This window comes from Cyprinodon variegatus, unplaced genomic scaffold (assembly GCF_000732505.1).
Source record: "Cyprinodon variegatus isolate N-32 unplaced genomic scaffold, C_variegatus-1.0 Scaffold95, whole genome shotgun sequence".
Taxonomy (NCBI): domain Eukaryota; kingdom Metazoa; phylum Chordata; class Actinopteri; order Cyprinodontiformes; family Cyprinodontidae; genus Cyprinodon; species Cyprinodon variegatus.
The window spans coordinates 224,016-246,450 of NW_015150548.1; the positions used below are offsets into that span (position 1 = coordinate 224,016).

General features: G+C 39.9%; 1 protein-coding gene across 1 annotated transcript in view; it reads left to right on the forward strand.

Moving 5' to 3' along the window:
- obsl1 (obscurin-like 1) overlaps nucleotides 1-19,378 on the forward strand; it is a 21,512-nt gene extending 2,134 nt beyond the window's left edge. Inside the window, exons 2-25 of the mRNA XM_015373991.1 lie at nucleotides 3,481-4,736; nucleotides 6,098-6,367; nucleotides 6,475-6,735; nucleotides 6,929-7,234; nucleotides 7,344-7,610; nucleotides 7,686-7,961; nucleotides 8,057-8,171; nucleotides 10,816-10,976; nucleotides 11,091-11,363; nucleotides 11,441-11,716; nucleotides 11,801-12,076; nucleotides 12,153-12,428; nucleotides 12,515-12,790; nucleotides 12,877-13,146; nucleotides 13,233-13,499; nucleotides 13,574-13,843; nucleotides 14,243-14,509; nucleotides 15,030-15,296; nucleotides 15,405-15,517; nucleotides 16,456-16,609; nucleotides 16,752-16,913; nucleotides 17,013-17,117; nucleotides 17,764-18,030; nucleotides 18,132-19,378. Coding sequence (XP_015229477.1) covers nucleotides 3,569-4,736; nucleotides 6,098-6,367; nucleotides 6,475-6,735; nucleotides 6,929-7,234; nucleotides 7,344-7,610; nucleotides 7,686-7,961; nucleotides 8,057-8,171; nucleotides 10,816-10,976; nucleotides 11,091-11,363; nucleotides 11,441-11,716; nucleotides 11,801-12,076; nucleotides 12,153-12,428; nucleotides 12,515-12,790; nucleotides 12,877-13,146; nucleotides 13,233-13,499; nucleotides 13,574-13,843; nucleotides 14,243-14,509; nucleotides 15,030-15,296; nucleotides 15,405-15,517; nucleotides 16,456-16,609; nucleotides 16,752-16,913; nucleotides 17,013-17,117; nucleotides 17,764-18,030; nucleotides 18,132-18,409 — 6,621 coding nt within the window. The 5' untranslated portion in view covers nucleotides 3,481-3,568 and the 3' untranslated portion in view covers nucleotides 18,410-19,378. The remainder of the gene's footprint in view (nucleotides 1-3,480; nucleotides 4,737-6,097; nucleotides 6,368-6,474; nucleotides 6,736-6,928; nucleotides 7,235-7,343; nucleotides 7,611-7,685; nucleotides 7,962-8,056; nucleotides 8,172-10,815; nucleotides 10,977-11,090; nucleotides 11,364-11,440; nucleotides 11,717-11,800; nucleotides 12,077-12,152; nucleotides 12,429-12,514; nucleotides 12,791-12,876; nucleotides 13,147-13,232; nucleotides 13,500-13,573; nucleotides 13,844-14,242; nucleotides 14,510-15,029; nucleotides 15,297-15,404; nucleotides 15,518-16,455; nucleotides 16,610-16,751; nucleotides 16,914-17,012; nucleotides 17,118-17,763; nucleotides 18,031-18,131) is intronic.
- Nucleotides 19,379-22,435: the final 3,057 nt, after the last annotated feature.

Genomic DNA, 22,435 nt, shown 5'->3' on the forward strand with positions numbered 1-22,435 from the left:
AAAAGCTGAAAAACTGGAAAAAGTAAAAAACAAATATTATTATTATTTTTCAAAGTAAATTCTGAGAAAACAGCAAAAACCCTCAAAAATAGTTTTTATTAGGAATTTTTCCGAAGTTTAATTTCTAGATTTCTCTTTTTTGTTTTTTATACACAGAACGTGTAATTTAACAAAATCCACTGCATAGATGTGTGAAAGAAGTTCAAGGACACAATATTTTCAACATTTCTGCTGTATTATGCCACTGCAATCAAAATAGAATTTATATAAATTCATTAGGGATAAAAGATACAGCAGGAGTATTAACTTGTGGTCACCATAGAAACCATTCAACAATTTACATTTTAGAGATTAAAAAAAGTGCCTTATCTTGTGATTATGCAGATGATTACAATGATCTGATAAGACCTCTATCAGTAAGTTGTCCTTGTTTGTCATGCAGGTGTTTATCCCCACAGTCTTTTATACGTACCATGACACATGGGCTCCTGAGTCTTATTTTAGACTACTTTATAAATACACCATCAATGAGCTACAGCACCAACTGTGAGAGAACTCAGATCCAACTGCGTTTAGGTCAAGTCTAAGCCACTAAAACATGATGCAACCTAACACCGTTACTTCATGTCAAATTCACTTAATTTCTATATCGCCACTTCATAAGACATGTTAACAGAAAACATTCAACCAGATCTTACAGCCAGATTGGTTCAAAGTTTTCTCCATCCATCCATCTTCTTCCGCTTATCCGGGGTCGGGTCGCAGGGGTAGCAGCTTCAGTAGGGAGGCCCAGATATCCCTCTGCCTAGCCACTTCGGCCATCTCCTCCGGGGTGAACCCCAAGGCGCTCCCAGGCCAGCCAAGAAACATAGCCTCTAGCATGAAACAGCTGGAAAACCAGCTGATTGCATCGACTCATTGCCTCGAAGGCAATCCCTCACACCAAGCTTGTAGTGACAGTGGACAGGAAAACTCCTTTTGAACAAGAAGAAACCCCCAGCAGAACCAGGCTCAGTGTGAGCGGCCATCTGCCGAGGCCGACTGGGGTTTGAAGAGACAGAAGCAGACATACAGAAAGAAGCAGAGATACAAAAGGTAACTGTCAACCAGCTCCAAAGGTGGCCCTGGCTGGGAAACACACAGCCAGGCAGACAAGCTTCAAGCCTGCTCCCATTTCAGAGGATAAAAGAGAACAAATACAGTCAGTCACAGTCAGAGAAACAGGACTACACTGAAAAACAGGCCAAGCTTCAGCATGGTGTTGATAGCTGCAGCAACGCTGATATTTCTCACTAGGATGGATTCACAGCCAAACAGGAACAGACCAGATGATGAGAAAAAGCAGGGAGATCATAGAGTTAGAGGTTTAACTAACAAATACAGCAGAATGGGAGAATAGAGATAGAAGGAAGCTGAATGATGAAAAATGGTCCCTATGTCCTCCAGCAGTCTAAGCCTATAACAGCATTACTATAGAGATAGCTCAGCATAGCCTGAGCCACTCTAACTATAAGCTTTATCAAAAAGGAAAGTTTTAAGTCTGTCCTTAAAAGTAGACTGCGTGTCTGCCTCACGGACTAAAACTGGTAGTTGGTTCCATAGGAGAGTGAAACGCTTAGGGTTGCATTTAAGGAAGGAGAAGACAGTCAAAAACGCACAGCCACACTGATAATGGGAATTCCACAGTGTTGTCCTTTAGTAAAACATACTCTTCACCAACCTTACTAAGCTCGGTTGAATGGCTGCTATATTCTCACACATAACAAATGAGCAGAGTCCAAACAACCCGTAACATACAAAGAAAATAGGTACCGGTAATTAATATGTCCGTCTGAGTACATGTATCTCTCTGCACCCGGTGTCCCACGCTCTCTACAGAGAAGCAGTGATGAGTAGCAATACCATAGTATCTTAAAGTGACAGTACACAATTACGACTGTTAATTCAATTCAGTTTATTTATATAGCGCCAAATTCACAACACAAGTCATTTCAAGGCACTTTAGATGTTACAAGAGGAGTGTGATAACTAAAGGATCTGCCACCCATTCTACTTTTAGAAATTCTAGAAATTAAATCACCCTAATGCTGTTCCCTTAATTCCTACAGAATATTCAAGTCTTTCTAAAAGGATATTATAATTGATTGGATGAAAGCAGCCCTGAGATCTAACAGGGCAAGTATGTATACAACTCTATAGAAACTCACCAACAAGTTCATTATTGTGTAAGTGGTCACACATTTGTTTAGCAACTTTTTTTTTTTATTTAGATGAGAAAGGATTGACAAAATCATCTGGGTCAAGAAACATTTTTTAAGAAAACGCTAAATTAAAGCTGCCATAAAAGCCTGGGGAACATACCCCTGTAACAGGGATAGGTTAATCACATCTTAATAGGAGGTGGGAAATTGGAGGGAATACTCCCTTAAATAACCTGGTTGGAACTGGATCTACTGACAAGTTGAAGGTTTAGATGAATACAATAGTTTTGCTAACTCTGAAAGTTGAACTGGATCAAAGCAGCTTAAGCCAGGTTCTTATTCTATAGTTACCTCAGATCCTGCCTCTCCTTTGAGAGGTAAACCAGTCATAGTTATAGGAAGGCTAATGATCTTAGTTTTAATGAAATCAATCTTATTTATGAAGAATTCCATAAAATCATTACTGCTAAGAGCAGAGGGAATTGATGGTTCAACAGAGCTATGGCTCTGGGAGAGTTTGGAGTTTATTAAACTGTGGGATTATTCTTATTCTCCTCTATTAATGAAGAGAAATATGCTGCTCTAGTTTTATATCTTTTACAGCATTAAACAGTTTTTCCAGACAAGAAAAGATTCCTGTAGATATATAGAGTGCCAATTCCTCTCTAGTTTACTAGCAGCTCAATGTGAATAGCTCTGTATTAAACCAAGGTCCAGGCTTTCTACTTTTAGTTTTTCTTTTACAAAGGTGGCTACATTATCTAAGGCAGTACGCAGAAAACTAGCAACCCCAACAACAAAATCATCAACCTGTGATGAATATCTTATCTTTTGCCCTCTGCAGTATTGTTCAGTGATATAGAGGAGAGAGAAAGTGGAACAGATTATGTAAAATTCATAACTGCATAACCTGATACTATTGTGCTAAAGTAAGACCTTCTGTTTTGGGGGGGAGAACTCTGTTAAAGTAAATGTGAAGGTTACTAAAATGTTCTCAGATAGGACAGGGCTTTGAAGAAATAATGTTACTCCTTTACATTCAATGCAATATGTCAGCAAAAGGTCCAAAGTATGAAGATGATTAGCTTAAATTAATGTCATCGCCTTCTTAAAATGTGTCAGCAGCTATATCTTTCCTTAGTTCTTTTTTTCCTTTCTAAAGCACCTTTTAAGAAAAATTCTACATTTGGGAATTTGAGAGTGAAAAACTGTATAACCTTGAATATGCTTTCTTCACAAGACTATTTTCAACCAAAATGTTTGTTTTTCTATCTTACAGTTTCTCACTAAGGACAAAAAGCCTACTCTGGAACAAAAACTTGAAAAACAAAGCCACTCGTTTAAGTGCGAGAAAAGGTGATATCATCATGGATATCCTCGGTGGGGCACCTCGTGTTTTGGGCTATCCACGCCCCGTTGTGGCACAGTGCGGAACAGATGTGACTCTCAGATGCCAAATTGGTGGAGATCCACCTCCAGATGTTATTTGGGAGCACAAAAATTTTCAAATTATCTCTGAGGGACGATACAAGATATCAGAGGAGGGAAAAACTTACTTATTAAACATTTCTAGAGTTACTCAAGAAGATGCTGGTCAATATATTTGCAAGGCAAGAAACAGCATTGGGGAAACCTACGCAGCAGCATCACTCAAAGTGGAAGGAGAGCTTCTTGAAAATAATAGGGAAATTATACAATTAAAGGAAAATGGTGTAAATCAATGTGGAGACTTTGGGGAAAACCTAAATGGGTACATGTTAGAAAATGGTGCAAAAGATAGGGAAATGAATGGAGAGCACAAGTGGAAGGGTCAAGCAAACGAAGAACTAAAGGAGTTTGATTTACCATTAAATGAGAAGCCCAGGTTTCTCATTAAGCCTCTGTCCCTACGTGTGGATTGTGGAGAGGATGCCACCTTTTCCTGCAAAATCTGGGGAACGCCTTCGCCTGAGGTTACTTGGGAGAAAGACGGGAAGAAGCTCAATGACATCTTTGAGAGCTCCCACTTTAATATGGGAAGTGAAGATGGAGGCTGGTTTCAGCTCAAGTTGTATAGGACACGCATGCCAGACAAAGGGGTCTACACCTGCAGGGCTACAAACTGCCATGGTGAGGCCTTGGCAGGAGCTGTTCTTCTTGTCGAGCCAATTCCACAGCGAGAAGAGAGTAAGATTTCTTCAAACAGTCACATCAGCAGTCAGAGGTCCCCCAAGCACAAAAGCGGACGGTTCAGTTTGTCAAAGCTTGCAGAGGAACCGCCCATCAACATATCCGAAGTCAAAAAGTTTGTAGTGGCAGAAGGGAAGCATGCCAAGTTTCGCTGCTTTGTGACGGGCAAGCCCAAACCCGAGATCATCTGGAAGAAAGATAGGGTTCCCTTAGAACCCGACAGGCGTCATTTGGTATTTGAGGACCGTGAAGGTTTCTACACGCTGAAGGTTCTCTACTGTAAAATGCAGGATACAGGGCTGTATGTATGTGCTGCATCAAATGCTCTGGGAAACACCCTGAGTGCTGTACACCTCACTGTGAAAGGTAAGAAAACATCTTTTTTAATCATGTGTTGACATATATTCTAGGATTTAAATAGGGAAGATGCAATGCATCATGTCATTAAATCTTAGAGACAGTCAAAAAAGAAACACAACAATGCCATATACAATGGGTGCTGTTTCCATCATTAATTTAATGGATTTAAGATATAAGGTCTTGAAAGATCCTAAACCAGGCAGGTAAGTGTAGTCCAGGGATCTTCAAATCTCATCCTGGAGGTACAGTGTCCAGCAAAATTTAGATGTGTCTTTACAACAATACCTAATTCAAATGGCTGTATTATCTACTGTGTATGTAGTTATGTTCTCTCGAGTCCTGCTAATCACATTATTTTATGACTTAGGTGTGTTGATGCAGAGATACACCTAAAAGGTGCAAGACATTGGACTCCCAGGACTGTAACTGAACAACCCTGGTCTACACAATCCAAAACATATGCAAAGGAATCATTTGAATGATGTCAAAGATATATTACAGGCATATTGGCCAGACAAGAAAGATATCCAGAAAAAAGAAAAACATAAACAAATCATGGACAAAAGTATGCACAAGAGAAACACTTGTTTCTTTGTCATGGGGGCAGCAGTCTCAGTAGTGACTCTCAGACTTTCCTCTCCATAGACTATCCAAGTGACATAGCCTTCCAAGCATGCCCTGGGCTGTCCTCGGAGTTGGAGGCTTCCAAGGGGCAATCAAAACATATATCGGAGCCACTTCTTGATGTGGAGGAGAAACAGCTCTGCTCTGGGCCTGTCCTGGCCACACTGCTAAACCTATCTCCAAAGAAAGTTTCCAGACACCCTGTGGAAAAGCTTGTTTTAGTCACTTATAACCGCAATCTTATTCTTTCGGGCATTAGCCTACCTAGTTTTCAAGACCATAGGTGGGGCAGGAACATAGACCAACCGGTAAATAGAGAGCTTTGTCTTTTGGCTAACCTCCCTCTTCATCACAAAAGACTTTTGCAGCGGCTGCCACTATAATAATAAATCCCATATTTAAGCTTGATATCTAAAGCATAAGTCATTGACTTAAGACAGAGGACCTGGGTTTGGATTCTGGTTCCAAGCTGGTTGGGTCAGGAATGGAAACAGGCGTAAAAACTTGGCCAAGTCTATGAGCAAGTTATAATAATCTGCTGTGGCAATCCCTCAGTAAGGGATAAACACATATCATTGTTTAAAGTACATGTTGTGACACGATTGTACTGCCCTAGTGAAAACTAAAATAATGCCAAATGATAAGTGGTAATGGAGCCATATGAAGATATTAGACATCATTTATATGTAGAAAAAAAGCATTTCATTTATGAAATTCTGCTTAAAACTTTCTATCTTCCTCAGGGCCAGCTGTGCGTTTCAGACGCCCATTAAAAGACCTTGAAGTAAAGGAAAGGGATGTTGCCGTGCTGGAGTGTGAGGTACCGGATGAGACAATCCCCGCTGCTTGGTACCTAGAGGACCAGAGGCTAATGCCAAGCAGTAAATATGGAATGGAGCAGAGAGGAACCAGGCGACGACTCACCATCCATGATGTTGGGATGGATGACGATGGGGTTTACATTTGTGAGATGCCAGATGGAGGAAAGACCATTGCTGAGCTAGCAGTTAAAGGTAGATTGTGTGTAGTGGTTTTAAGCTTATTTAAAGCGTATTAAGAAATACATATAAAATGTATAGAATTTACAAAGAAATGCAAATAAAATATTTTCATACGGCAGGCACAATTGTCCGCAAACTACCTCGGAAGATGGAAGTGCTAGAAGGTGAGAACGCTGCGTTCTGTGTCGAGGTTGAGAATGACGACATGGAGATCCACTGGTTCAAAGATGGTTTGAAGCTACACGAGACACACCAGACAATCCTCAAGTCTTTCGGCAAGACTCACATCCTAGTCTTTGTCAACGTGGCCCATCATGACTCGGGGGTTGTTACATTTGTTGCAGGAAGATCTAAAAGCTCATCACGTCTCAAAGTCAAAGGTACAGTTAAGACTTTCAGTCTACTCTTGCAAGAAAATGATAGGGAAATGAAAGGGAAAATCAAGTACATAGTACAAGTTCAAAATCAACTAACTGTTGCTATTCATTTGTCTAAATATTGTGCCATCTATATTGTCTCTAAGTCTTCTGCTAATGCAAAAACTATTATTATACTGCAACTGTTTTTCCTCAGCAACAAGACACTGCCCACCAATCTGCCCTGTGGGTGTCAAAATGAACACAGAAAGACCCAACAGTGCTTATCTTACCTGGTCGCCTGCACCCAACAGTCAGACCACCACACGTTCTATGTTTGTCCTGGAGATGCAAGAGCTTGGTTCTCAGAAGTGGCAGAAATGCTTCACCTCAGAGACTGCCACCTCAGCGGAAATCTCAGGTGACAGCATTCCATGTGAAGGGGACTATCGTTTTCGTGTCTGTTGCATCAATAAGTACGGACGCAGTGGTCACGTAGAGTTCCCCAAAGTGGTCCACCTCGGTGAGCAGAAATCTTAAAAGTAGAATCAAATACTCAAAAGCAGTAGGTTTAATATGTTTAGATTAAAAAAAAAAACATGGTATGGTTGATGCATTTCTTTTTATTTTAGTCCCAGGACCCAAGATACACAAGCCTCTCCAAGGCTGTGAGGTTATGGAGGGTGAGGATGCTCACTTCTCCATTGAACTCTCTGCACCAATGGTTGGCACCTGGTTTCTAAACAGCTCCCAGCTGCAGCATGGTGGAAGATATTCAGTGCAGCAGAATCAAACAAAGCACTCCTTGGTGATCCATGGAACTGGAGCAGCTGACGACACAGCAGAGGTCACATTTATTGCCAATGGAGTGAGGGATTCAGCTATCCTGAAGGTTAAACGTAGGTGGAGAAAAGGTGCAATACTCATCCATGCTGTTGGATCCTTTTTCATGCTTTTTTTTATTTTTTTTGCAGCCGCAGTGTTCAAATTCATCCCTCTGTCTGAGTTGGACAGCTATAAGAGAGTGGAAACCGGGGATGCCATTGTGCTCTACTGTGAGGTTAACCATCCCTTTGCTAAAGTATCCTGGTTCAAAGACAATGAAGAACTCCAGGTGAGCAATGAGCTGAACATCCAATCAGATGGTAATATGAGAAGAATTGTGATCCAGTCTGCTGAAGCATCTCACTCTGGAGTTTATACGTGTCAAACTTCGGGGGACGTGATTAAATTCAATGTGGATGTCGAAGGTTATTTACTTTCTAACAAATATATTTAAGAAAAATACATGACCTTTTCTTCCAGCAGGCTGCAATAACTGATTTATACATCTCATTTAATTCAGGACCTCCAGTAGAGTTCAGTCCAGTGTCAGAGGAAGAGCTTCATAAGAACAGTATGGAGCTGGATCCAGTGGTTCTGCTTTGCCACGTCTCCAGAGATGATGCCGAAGTTTTTTGGTAAGACAATGAAAACTTTGAAAATTCAAATAAAACAATCCCAGCTCCTATTCTGTGTTTTGCATGATGAAATATCTTACAAATGCAATCTAAAAATAATAAGTCTGATTGTTCTTTGGGTACAATACCAATATTCCTAGATGTACTAAATTTAATAGTTTTTTGTGTCCTTTTTGCCAGTTTCTTACTGCATAAAATTGCCTTTTTTCCACCGATATTGAATGCTGCATTATGTTGTAGCAATCTTTTAGCTATTTAGCAAACATACAATGACCACATACCACAACATTAATTGCAAGATGGCTAAAGAACAAATTCAATTTAATAAACATCACAAAGTTCTTATATTGGTTCCATAAAACATGTAGACAAAGCTGAAAGGTTGTGAGCAAGCAAGGCATACATATCAAATTCAAGTTTACCAGTCCTGAGAGGCAGAGTGGACCAGAATTTCATTAGTGTTTCTTGAGAAGCTTTACTTGACTTCTACTATCATATGCTTACAGCCTAATCTGCATCACTTCAAACATGACTCGAAGTTGTTTTTTGTCTTTTCGAAAATAATGGGTCTTTTTGAATAGCAGTAACAAAGACATGCTTAACAATAGACAGGTGTCTTTGTATTACATTTATTCTGCATTATTATATCAACAACAACTGCAGAAAATTTCAGAACAGTTCAGAGCTCTGAGACATTCAACTAAAGTCATCAACATCTCCAAACACCTCAAAATATGCCAAATTATTCCAAATTGTGCTTATTGCTTTTACACAACAATTGTAACCCACTGAAGCATTTTGATGGCCACCAAATATTTTTTAAGTAATTTTTTTCCCTTTTTCTAACTTTCTATTTAATTATCTGACAGTGTGCAATGATCCAGTATTTGACCTGATCGTGGGCTTTTACGAACCTTGATCCAGCAGGGTCAGCATTATTATTATAAATTAGCCATGCCTAGCCCTTGTTTTAAAGGTAATTTCATTGGCTAGAGAGCCCAGCATTGCGTGTGGACCTAACCAATAGCAACCCGGTTTTATGAGCCATAATACTAGGAGAATCATGCGTAAAGAAAGCAGCTGAGAGGGAGCGCTTGTGACACCTCGAGGGCTGTCCCGGGGTCAAATCTCAAAAATAAATTGGCGGGGACAATTTTGTTTTGTAGGCTGAAAGGTGAGGAAAACAAACATACCCAACATTGACCTTAAATGTTTGGAGAATCAAGGGTAAATAGCAAGACGGTTAGCATTAGCTATAAGAATCAAACTTTTCTTATGGTAAGAAAAGTACTTTATGTGGTGATTTTCTCATCATCGTATGTTTTTATTATGAATATACTGCTACTACTCCATCCGTGGAACCTTACAGACAAATGGAATATAAACAACCTAAGATTGGCCTCAGGATCTCTTTAAAAGTAGGATAGAGGAGGTGTATTTTAAAAATCCTGATTTAACATGCTGCAATATCTTTATGAATAGTGCTTTGGTGCTCAAGGTTTCCATAAAATGGTCTTGGCAGTTGAATTGTGGAGAATCTAAGCCTTCTAAAGATGTATGTATATCATGTCTATATTGGTAAAAGTTTAACCTGTCATTTTCAAACGTACTGCTGTGTATAAGTATACAAAACAGAGAGCTGTCATTCCAGTGGAAGTTCGGACGTATCGCATCAGAAGAGTTACAGCCAAAATTTAATTTCCCTACCGGATCAATAAAGTGTTTTGAATTTAACTGGTATAGGTTAAATATGGCGGGAACTTTGTTCCATTACCATCGCAAGAAATGAAATTTTGTAAAAGAAAATGTAAAAAAAAAAATGGAATCCAGAAATGAAATGCTAACAACTTTCTTTATCAAAAAAGGTTTTGTAAGTAAGTCTTTTTTTTTTTTTATTAATAATTGCTGATTGCATTTATTTCACAACATGTTTCACTCACAAGCAACTAGAGCGTCAAAAGCTAGAATTTCTATAGAAGGAAAACTCAGGTTGGCTGACAATCAGATCCAAGCAGACGACTGAATGCAGGACTTTCCAGATGACAATGTCGAAGAGGTTAACAGGAGTCCAGATCCGAAGAGGTAGAGAACGGAAGTCGGGGTTGAAGTCAGGAGGCAGATCCAGGTTTAGCTCACAGGCAGAAACCAGTCAGAAGACAGACCAGGCAAACAGATCAAAAAACAGGAACAGGCAGGCTAAAAGGTCCGGAGGCAGAACTGGTCAGGATCAGGTATCAGAACAAAAAACCGTCCATAAAAGAGAAACTAGAAAAAAATAGAAGAAAATCTGCACCATAAAAAGCACATATTAGGGAAATAATAAAACGAGAGTAAGAGAAAAATAAGTAAATCTGTAGCAGTAAAATCTGAGCAGACAGTAAAGTTAATCGTGAAACCATTTATTACCATTTTTTCCACAATTTCATTTACAAGTCATGCCCTTTGCTTGCAACAGTAACAGAACAAAATTTACTCTGACAAAATCAATTTAAACACACTTGTAGGCAATCATTTCAACAATTGGTTTTGTAATCCAGAACAGTAAGATTTATTTTTTGTTATTTGATTTCTGACTGTGAAAGAAAAATGTGTGTCACTTTTGTAGAATCTCTGTGATAAATAAAATTTCAATTGCTTTTATCAGGTACAAAGATGGCTGCGAGATCCAGGCGAGTGACAACATTACGGTCCAGAAAGAAGGCACCATGAGGAGGCTAATAATCCGCTCTGCAGAAGCGTCAGATGCTGGAAGTTATGTCTGCAAGTCTGGAAGCAACAGCATTGAGTTTATAGTCAATATAAGAGGTATGGCAACCTCTACAGGTTGAGTTAATGTTAAAATATTTCCCCGCCACACAAATAAGACTGGATTAAAAATAGGATTTGTACCAATTTCCTCTACTTCACCCCTAAACCTAGAGCCTACAGTGATGATTGTTGAACCCAAAGACGATATCGTGATGACATACTATGTATCAGAGGAGATTAACTTGCAATGCGAGTTATCTCGGACCAACGGGAAGGTTAATTGGTTTAAGGATGGTGAGGAGGTGCAGGAAAGCGACAACATCCAGCTAAAATCTGAGGGTCCTTACAGGAGGCTGACCATTCCCTGTGGCTCTGCCATGGATAGTGGAGAGTATGTATGTGAAACAGATGGAGACTCTGTCTTCTACCTGATAACTGTTACAGGTAAAGCAGTGACTAATCATAAACATATGAGATAATTTTTTTGCTATTCATTCTAAATATCTCTTTCCCTTTTTCAGAGCCACCTGTGAGAATTCTCTCTCCAGGTGAATCGGAGGTGGAACTCACCCACGTTGCGCCAGAGAGGCTTGAGTTGTGTTGTGAAATCTCTCAGGCAAATGCTCTGGTTCGGTGGTACAAAGACAGTTTGGAGGTAGAAGAGAGCCCAAATTTGATATTGGAGGTAGATGGGGCTCAAAGGCGACTAGTTATACCTTTAACAACTGTGGATGACACAGGGGAGTATATATGTGACACTGAAAATGACTCAGTGGCATTTCTTGTTAATGTCACAGGTATGTATTTTGATACTTAACCAAAATAGTTTCTACCACCAAAGTGATTACTTTCAAATTTCTTTAATTTTTATTTTCACTTAGAGCCCCCTGTGACACTCAGTCGACTCAAAAACACGCCGGACAGACTTGAAGGTTTTGCTGGCAAACCAATTGTTCTAGAGATAGAGGTGTCACGTCCTACAGCAGAGGTCAAGTGGCTGCTTGATGGCAAAAAAATAGAGCAGAGTAGTGATATCACTATTGTAGAGGATGGGCTATTTCGCCGTTTGATCATCAATTCTCCCACTCCAGAAGATTCTGGGAAATACACCTGTGACGCTGTAGATGATCAAATTGATTTCCAGGTGAAAGTTTCAGGTGAGAAGAAAAACCTGACTGTTTTCTAGCTGGTGAATAATGTTTAAATGACTGCATGGTTATTCTATCCTCACAGAGCCACCCGTGAAGATCTTGAGAAAGTCTGAGATTAAGACAGATCTAAAGTTCCTAGTTTCAGATGACATTGAACTAGAGTGTGAGCTCTCTCGAGCCAACGGCAATGCCAAATGGTACAAAGATGGCTGTCGAGTTCAGGATGATGAAAGGTTCTGCAAAGAGGAAGAAGGTGCATTCCGGTCATTGGTAATCCTTAACGCGGAACTCAAGGATTCAGGAGAATACTTCCTAGATGTTGGGGATGACAATATCAGCTTCCAGGTCACAGTTGAAGGTAAAACTGAAATAGGCATTACCTTATTATAAATTATTTGTTTTCAAAAAGTCTCAAATCCGAAAATGTTTTTTTTTTACTCTTAGAGCCTCCAGTGAAGATTGTAGGAAACTCCTATGACCCTGATTACCAAGAACTAATGGCAGGTGATGACCTGATACTGGCCTGTGAGGTGTCCCGTGCTAATGCCCCTGTCCAGTGGTATTGTAATGACAGGCCTCTCACCAGCGATTCCCGTACCTTCATTGAAAGCTACGGAACTCTGAGAAAACTTATTATCTCAAACATCGAGACCTCAGATTCTGGAAAGTATGTCTGTGATGCAGTGACTGACAAGATGATAAACGTTATCCGAATACAAGGTAAAAACTAAAAGGCTTGGTGAACAGTACTGTTGAGAGTGGCAAGAATCTTTAAAATGATACAATTTGTTTATGTCCCAACAAAGAACCTCCAGTTACTTTTGTAAACAAAGAAGATGACGTTGTGTTGACGGGTTATGAGGCCGAAAGTGTGACTTTGACAAGCTATGTGTCTAAAGAAAGTGCGGTTGTGCGCTGGCTCAAAGACTGGACACCAGTTGAAGGTGAACGCTTTCGAGAAATTATGGAGGGCCATAAACGTAGTCTCATCATTCAGCCTTTGAGGCGTTCCGATGCTGGTGAATACACCTGTGATGTCAACACTGACCAAATGCACTTCAGTCTATTAGTGAAAGGTAGCAATCAGTAATTCCAAAAGAATTTTATGGCAATCTCAGTTTGATCTAAAAGCCAATAAAGAATAATATTTTTTTAATTCCAGAAATGAGAATAAAATTTGTGCGACCCCTCGAAGACACTGTGGCTCATGCTGATGGTATGGTAACCCTACGCTGTGAGGTTTGCAAACCAAAAGCAGATGTTCAATGGCTCAAGAATGGTGTGGAGGTGGTTGGAAGCAGGAGATTCTCCATTCGAGCAGATGGTGTTGAGCGAAGCTTGACCATCCACCGTTTAACCCAAGAGGATGCAGGACAGTATGCTTGTGAATCCAGGGATGATCGGACCGTTGCAATGCTAAGAGTGGAGAGTAAGCATCTGAAAGAAAGCTTCATTCTTTTCCAAATGGGCTAGCCCTTCATTCACTGCTTTTGTTTTTTCCAGTGCCTCGAGTTGTGGAGTTTCTCACCGAACTTCACAACACAACTGTGCTAGAGGGAGAAGATGCCACCTTTAAATGTGTTGTGTCTCCTGAGGATGTTCACTTGATATGGCTCATGGACAATGAGCCGATAACTTTAGGGGAGCGCTTCCAAGTGAGTCGAAATGGCCTGTGTCACACCTTGGTTATTAAGAAGTGCCAAATGATAGACTGCTCCAAGATTGCAGCAGAAGCTGAAGGAAAAATCAGCAAGGCCAGTCTCAAAGTTCAGGGTAAGACCAACCCCCAGATTTCGCATCCTCCATGTTTGCTCCACTATTGAAATCTTACGTCAACTCTGTTGTCTTAAATAATGAGAACAGTTGGAGATTCTCCAAAATCCTACCATCCACTGACCTGTTCTCCATCCTTCACAGTCAAAATATGGACCAACTCCAATTTTCTGTTCTGCTTTGACGTGCCTGGTTCTGCCCAGACCTCTTGTGCATGCTCTCTTCGGGCTTCGGATGTAGTAGGCGTAGCATTTCACAGACTCACAGAGACATTCTGCAATGGAGCTGACATGTATAGGAGCGGAGGATGTGAAATCTGAATGTAGAAAGAACACTTATGCAGGATTCTGATAAAAGTTCAAATGGGTTTGAGTTATGGTTCTCCTCATAATGTTTTAGAAGCTCAGGTCATGTTCACCAGGAAAATGGAAGCTGTTACAGCAGAGGAGTTTGGGGAGGCTACCCTGGAGACAGAAATCAGCCTGGAGACAGGTGAGGTCCAGTGGATGAGGCAAGGGGTGGTCATCCAGTCTGGTCCTCGGCATACCCTGGGACAAAACGGCTTTAGAAGAAGCCTCACGATACACAACCTGACCCTATCGGACCGAGGAACTTACCGCTGTGAGACCCTACATGACAGGACACAGGTCAAACTCAATGTAGAACGTAAGTGGTTACTTTGTGTAAAAACCAAACTCCCATTCCATATACTAACCTACCCTATATTTGTTTGAAAAGCTTACATGATTATAGTTATAAACTGAAGCATGATCTTAAATTAAAATTATAATCCAAGTGAAATCTATAACTATTAGACATGCAGCTGTTACGTATGTTTAACTGTCACTGATAGAAAGATGAAGCCAAAGATAAAAGGAGAAAGGTTTTCTCTTCATGATTATCCACTTTGAATTGATATTGACTGCAGCTCTTAGCGTCTTATCACACATAACTGTAGCTGCTTTTACAGATTGTCACAGAGCAAAAGATACTAAGAATAGCTCAGCTAGACTTGAAGTGTGAAAATTGAGCTGAATATTGTGACACTGTGACAACAGGCTGTCTTTGACAAGCTAAGTGCTTCTGTTATGGTTGTCATAACATCAATTCAAAGCCCTAGTTATCATATTTATACCCAAACAATTGGAGACATCATTCCAACCTCCTCTTCCCTTCTTGAATGCAGCACGAAAGATCTCCATACGCAAAGGCCTAACAGATCAAGAGACCTTTGAACGGGAAACTGCCTCCTTTGAGGTGGAGGTCTCCCACGCAGATGTGGAAGGAATCTGGCAGAAAGATGGCATCCGTGTAAAACCAAGCAACCAGTTTAGGGTGAGCATCAATGGGCTCATCCATAGCCTTACCCTGACAAACTTAACTCTGGAGGACACGGGCACCATTGTATTTACAGCAGAAGGGGTGCGCTCAACTGCAAGGCTCACAGTCAAAGGTAAATACAAGCCAGAACTTTGACTTTACTTGCTCAAAATTGCTAAAAGTATGTATTAGAGTTATTTAAGTCCAATGCTGATGGGTTAAACATACTGACAACCGACAGAGACACCTGTGGCTGTCCTGAAACCCCTGGTGGATGTCCGTGTGGAGGAAGAATTCCCAGTCACTTTAGAGTGTGAATTCTCCAGACAAAACGTTGAAGTCAGTTGGCTTAAGGTAAAGAAAATAAAATAATGATCTAGCATCATTAACTCTTATGGTTTAAGCCAGTGGTTCCCAAAGTGGGGGCCACATATTAAGTCTAGATTCTACCAAAAGGGCAGATGCATAATGAATATCCATACAAGCAGAATTTATTTAAAACACACCTGTTAACTACTCCCCACAAGCATTTTAAACAGTTTATGCATGCAGATTCAATACCATGAGGTCCCAACATATCACACGCATGAATGCATCCTCCTTCTCTACACTTTAAGCTTAATTGTCCTATATAAAAGTATTTTTTCCAGCAATAAGGCAGCTTTATGCTAGTTTACATTAAAATCATTCCTCTGAAATTTGGTTTTAGCCCAGCCTTTCTGCTGAATAGCTGCGAGGCACCACACATCTTAAGGAGAACTTTCTGTGTTTACAACATTGCTAATTTCAAAAGGCCTGACTCTAAAATTACGTATTGCTGCTTTGACCACCTTTTAACTCTTTTGGTGAACAGCGATTAGCCTGAATGTGCTTTGGTAAAGTTACTAGGTGTACATAGGAAAAAAAAAAAGAGATTAGGATTTTTCTTTCTCAGGTTGGTTCCACTCTCTTAGTGACACAATTATACACAAGTGCAAAGAAACATGTCCACACATGAGTGAGAGCGAATCTATAGGCCATAAAAGGCAAGAGAAAGAACATATTCATGCTTGCTTTATTGGTGGCATCATGGTATTGAATCGGCACATATAAAAAGTTCAACATGCGCATGGACAGTAGTTTACATAGCTGCTGGTAGGATTATTTTATTTTTCGTTTGTGGTTTTGGAAGAATTCAGACTTCATAGCAACTTGGAAACCAAAGGAAGACCAGCAGCTTAAGTTTGGAAAGCAATGGTTTAAAGGTAGATAAAGGAAAACATGTTGGTTTCTTTTATTCCTCTGTAACTTAGAATGGTACTGAGCTGAAGCCAGGGAAGAACCTCAGGATTTACTCAATGGGACGAAAGCGGTTCTGCCAGATACTTCAGTGTTCCATTGCTGACTCTGGTTCCTACACATGTGACACAGGCGATATAAGCACCGTGTGCTCACTAGAGGTTTACGGTAACTGTCCAACCACACTTTCATACCCTATGTAATCATTTCAATCTTTTTCTTGGACATATTCTTCAATTAAGCGTCTTGATTTTCAGCATTAAATGTCTCCATCTAGTGGTCATTATTTTCATTTCATCACAACCTTTAGAGCATGAGCTGGAGATACTACAGGATCTTGAGGACCTCTACATCCAGGAAGACCAGAATGCTGTGTTCATGTGTGAGGTCTCTCTGGAGGACGTGACCGGGGAGTGGTTCAGAGATGGTCACAAGATCAGACCCAGCAGCACCATAAAGATCCGCAACGAAGGTCAGAAATGGACCAAGTTATATTTTGACAAATTTATTTTTTTTTATCCTTAAAATCTCACCAGCTGATTTAAAAAAAAAAAAATGTATCAACTTCCAGGGACCAAACACTTCCTGCTGATGTGTAACGTTAAAGTTGAAGATGCAGGAGAAATCCGTTTTGTCGCAAGAGATGTGGAATCAACAGCTTACCTTGAGGTAGAAGGTGAGGTTTTTTTTGTTTGTTTTTTATTCTTCCTATGTGTTACTAACTTTATTTACTTTACTATACTTTACTATGCAAGGAATCTTTTTTCATTGATTTTACTGAGAAAACAGTGTTTGTAAATGGAAAATTTTAATTCAAAAGCAATCCAGAACTGAAATGCTGAAAACATATCAATCTAAACTTAGTCTAACTTTCTCAGATTATATTTTACGTTTTTTTTTAATTCTTTTTACATTTTACTTTTTTCAAATGCCTTTTTTTTTTTTTACAGAGTATATATTTTCTAATTTTATTTAATACATATACATTATGAAGTACTCTTCTAGTTGCAAAATTAGCCTAATTTATTAATAAATTGACAGAATTATCTGTGAGAAACTTTATTAAACATTTATTTTATATGTGTTTTATTATGTATATTCCATATATAAGTTGCGTAAAGGATAAAAATAACATAAAATAATAAACATATTTTTCTTTAAATGAAGTCTGAACAAAGTTACACTCAAAACACACCTGAATTGCATTCTTTTCAAATTTCCATTTACAAAATGCGTTCTTAACAAGAATAATGGAACTAAATTAACTCCATATTTCCATCCCTTCAAACCTTCCTAATTTTTAAAAACCTTCTAATTTCCAGAACTCCCAGTTTCTATAGTGAAACCACTACGAGACAGAACGGCCCTGGAGAAACATCGCGTTATCCTGGAATGCACCGTCTCCTCCCCGCGCTGCGATGCAACCTGGTACAAAGGCAAACAGGAACTGGAACCTTCAGAACGGATGGAGATCATAGCAGAAGGCTGTTCCCATAAGCTGGTGATCAACCAGGTTGTTGTAGAGGATGAGGGCACTTACAGTATTCAGGTTGGGGAGCATACATCCAAAGCCAAACTTCTGGTTGAAGGTAAGCTGAATGGAAAAGTAAAGTAAAGTAGAAGTAAAACCTCATGCCAACCAATCCTTTCTGTCTTTCTAAAACCCTGATGATGCTTCACGGCGCCGCAGCCCAGGCCCTGGTGATGCTGAAAGAACTTGAGGACGTGGAGGTGATGGAGCCAGAGGCGGCCACTTTCCAGTGCGAAGTCTCCGTCGCCATCAACAAGCCTCCTGTTTGGACTTTAAACGGAGAGACCCTGCAGTCGGGCCCTTCAGTCCGTCTGGAAGACCAGGGGACGGTCCACAAGCTCACTCTGAGGGACACTTGTGTGGACATGAGTGGGACAGTCAGGTTCACCCTGGGCAAGGCCAAGAGCAGCGCCACGTTTACAGTTATGGGAAAGTAGAATCAGGAAAGAGGCAGAAAGCTCTAAAATCTATACTCCTTTATTTATTCCCTCCATGTTTTGGTCTGAAGATGTTAGGCTAGACGGAACGGACAGTTTAGTTGGTGGAGATATAATTTGACTGTGTAGATATGATTACATTTTTATGATCAGTATTTTCACACATTTACAATGAATTATTGCATTTAGATAAAAATGTAATAAATAAAACTAATTGGATGGTGAAACTCAACATAACATGGCTTTCATTTTGTACCAGCTGCTGTGAACGACCCAGAGATGGATTTAAGAAATCTGGGGCCCAAGGTGGAGGCAGGCATGGGCGACGAATTAACAAAAACATCTCTTTCTTGTTGTTTTTGTATTTCTCTCCCATTTGCCCTTGCATTTATTTCTCTTCATATCCATTTTCTTGTCTTCATTTTTTATTTGCCTTTTGTCCCTGAAACTTTATTTGGCAAGTCTTGAGAAGAACCATATCCACATATCCTGTTAACCGGTTACCTCTTTTCGTTGTGCAGCATTTTCTGCCACACTTTTTCTTTCCCACTGAGGTGCCTTGATGCAGCACTCTGGAAACAGCCTATTGGTTCAGAAATATCTTTCTGTGTCATACCCTCTTGCTTTAGGGTGTCAATGATGGCCTTCTGGACAGCAGTCAGGTCGGCAGTCTTACCCAGGATTGGGGTTTTGAATGATGAACCAGGGTGGGAATTATATAGGCCTCAGGAATGTTTTGCAGGTGTTTAGAGTTAATTTTTTTTGATTCAGATGATTAGGTGCATAGCTTTTTAGAACCTTTTTCACAATATTCTACTTTTGTGAGATAGGAATTTTGGGTTTTCATGAACTGTATGCCAAAATAATCCGTAATAGACAATAAAAGACCTGAAATATTTCAGTTAGTGTGTAATGGATCTAAAATACACTGCTCAAAAATATTAAAGGAACACTTTGAAAACGGAACAGATCTCAATGGGGGAAAAAAACATGCTGTTTATTTATACTGATATGGACTGGGTGATGTGTTAGGAAGAAAAAAGGATGCCACATCATTTGTGTGGCACCCAGGGAGCAGGGTGGGGTTAAGGTTCCTGCTCAGGAACCCAAAGTGCAGGCTGTGGGGATCGAACCCGGTACTTGCAACCTTTTCAGAGCACAAGCTCACTGCTCTAACCATTAGGCCAACACTCCCAAAATGACTGTTTAACAGACAGGCATACCAGGACTCTTAAAGATTTATAAAAGAGGCTCAACAATCAGTATTGCATGGGGAAAATGAAAATGTTTTTCTTTTGTTGTTTTGTCCTAACTTATTATAATGCCTACTGGTGGGCAAATAGGCCAAAAAACATTGGAAAGGGAGAAAATGCCCCTAAAAAGTAAATTTGGAAATTTAAATCAATTAAGAATTGAAAAAAAAAAAAGAATAAAACGACAAGTAAAAAAAATGTACTCAACCAATAATTATCACCTGATGTTAAATCTAACTAAAATTTATTCAGATAGTCCAACTTGTCAGGCTGGAAAAAGCAAAAGGTTTAGTTTAAGAAAGCAAAATTAAGTGACAAAATTATAGTAATTTAACACTTATCTCTTTTTTCACCTACCGCAACAATGCATTTATTCAGCATTTTGTTCACAACACAGATCTGTAATGTTTGTGTTCTGCAGCATCCAGACAATAAAAAGCCCAACAACTGTACATTTATGTGTAACTTTCTGTTTATATTTGCATTAAAAGACCAAAAGGAGCCCAAAAATCTGACTGACAGTATCTACAGTTTGTCATAATTTCATTTTCTTAATGTTTGTCTTACCTACTGGGTTAGATAACTGTCAATAAAACCGTATTCAGAGATGAAAGTCAGCAATATAAATAGATCGATTTGTGTTTGATCCACAACTTAAAAGATACATGTGACATCATATCATCTGTGAAAATTAAAGTTTGAAGGTTATAAATAAGAATTAGAGTTACAACTTTGCAGCGATACAAGTAAAAATAACACATTTTTGAGTATAAATCCCAAATTTATACGTGTGAGTGAAGATTTTTTTGTATAGGAATCAGAAATTCATGAGAAATTATCAAAAACGTTTGAGAATGAATAAAATTTACAAGCACAANCTTTTGTCCCTGAAACTTTATTTTGCAAGTCTTGAGAAGAACCATATCCACATAACCTGTTAACTGGCTTCACAAAAACTCCCCAAAATAGCTTAAGAAACCGAAATTAAAAGGTTTTAACCGTTTGGAAGGTCCAACCTGCCATAAAACTTTTAAAAAAGGGGGAAAAAGGCCTTGTTGTGGCAGATTTGGAGGCCCCACATACTCTCCATGGACAGGATGTGGCCGGTAACTGATTTAAAAACCCCACATTTATAGTTTTCCTGGTAATTTAACATGGAACCAACAAAAGTATCAAAACAGGCGTTAATGTCCTCTTTTGCTGCAAACAAGAAGCTTTCTGCTTCCTTCTTTTCTCTTTTTTAGCACTGCTGCTGCAGCTTATTTTAATCTTTAAATGATAAATGGGCTGCCGATGAACACCCTTAACCAATGATTGGCCACCCCTACCAGCGGATCCAATGTGAACATAATTCCCAAGTACCGGTAGTTTCTGTCTAAAACAGGTTGGCAGCAATGATGCTCTCTAATGGAAAGTTATAACTAATTTTACATTTTAGTTATTTTTATTTTAACAATAAACTGACCACAAAATACTAGCATATTGTGATAAAGTTCATTATTTTCCATAATGTAATGATAAAATTTGAACATTCATATATTCTAGATTCATTGCACACTAACTGAAATATTTCAGGTCTTTTATTGTCTTAATACGGATGATTTTGGCATAAAGCTAATGAAAACCCAAAATTCCTATCTCATAAAATTTGCATATTTCATCCGACCAATAAAAGAAAAGTGTTCTTAATACAAAAAAAGTCAACCTTCAAATAATTATGTACAGTTATTCACTCAATACTTGGTCAGGAATCCTTTTGCAGAATTAACTGCTTCAATGCGGCATGGAGGCAATCAGCCTGTGGCACTCCTGAGGTGTTATGGAGGCCTGGGATGCTTCAATAGCGGCCTTTAGCTGACATTCACAGTGTTGGGTCTTGTGTCTCTCAACTTTCTCTACACAATATCCCACAGATTCTCTCTGGGGTTCAGGTCAGGAGAGTTGGCAGGCCAATTGAGCTCAGTGATACCATGGTCAGTAAACCATTCATCAGTGGTTTTGGCACTGTGAGCAGGTGCCAGGTCGTGCTGAAAAATGAAATCTTCAACTCCATAAAGATTTTCAGCAAATGGAAGCATGAAGTGCTCCAAAATCTCCTGATAGCTGCATTGACCCTGCCCTTGATAAAACACAGTGGACCAACACCAGCAGCTGACATGGCACCCCATGCCATCACTGACTGTGGGTACTTGACACTGGACTTCTGGCTTTTTGGCATTTCCTTCTCCCCAGTCTTCCTCCAGACTCTGGTACCTTGATTTCCAAATGACATGGAAAACCGAGCAACAGTCCAGTGCTGCTTCTCTGTAGCCCAGGTCAGGCGCCTCTGTCACAGTTTCTGGTTCAAAAGTGGCTTGACCTGGGGAATGCGGCACCTGTAGCCCATTTCCTGCACACGCCTGTAGACGGTGGCTCTGGACGGTTCTACTCCAGACTCAGTCCACTGCTTCCGCAGGTCCCCCAAGGTCTGGAATCGGCCCTTCTCCACAATCTTCCTCAGGGTCCGGTCACCTCCTCTGGTTGTGCAGCGTTTTCTGACACACTTTTTCTTTCCCACTGAGGTGCCTTGATGCAGCACTCTGGAAACAGCCTATTGGTTCAGAAATATCTTTCTGTGTCATACCCTCTTGCTTTAGGGTGTCAATGATGGCCTTCTGGACAGCGTTCACGCCGGCAGTCCCACCCCAGGATTGGGGTTTTGAATGATGAACCAGGGTGGGAATTATATAGGCCTCAGGAATGTTCTGCAGGTTTTTAGAGTAAATTTTTTTGA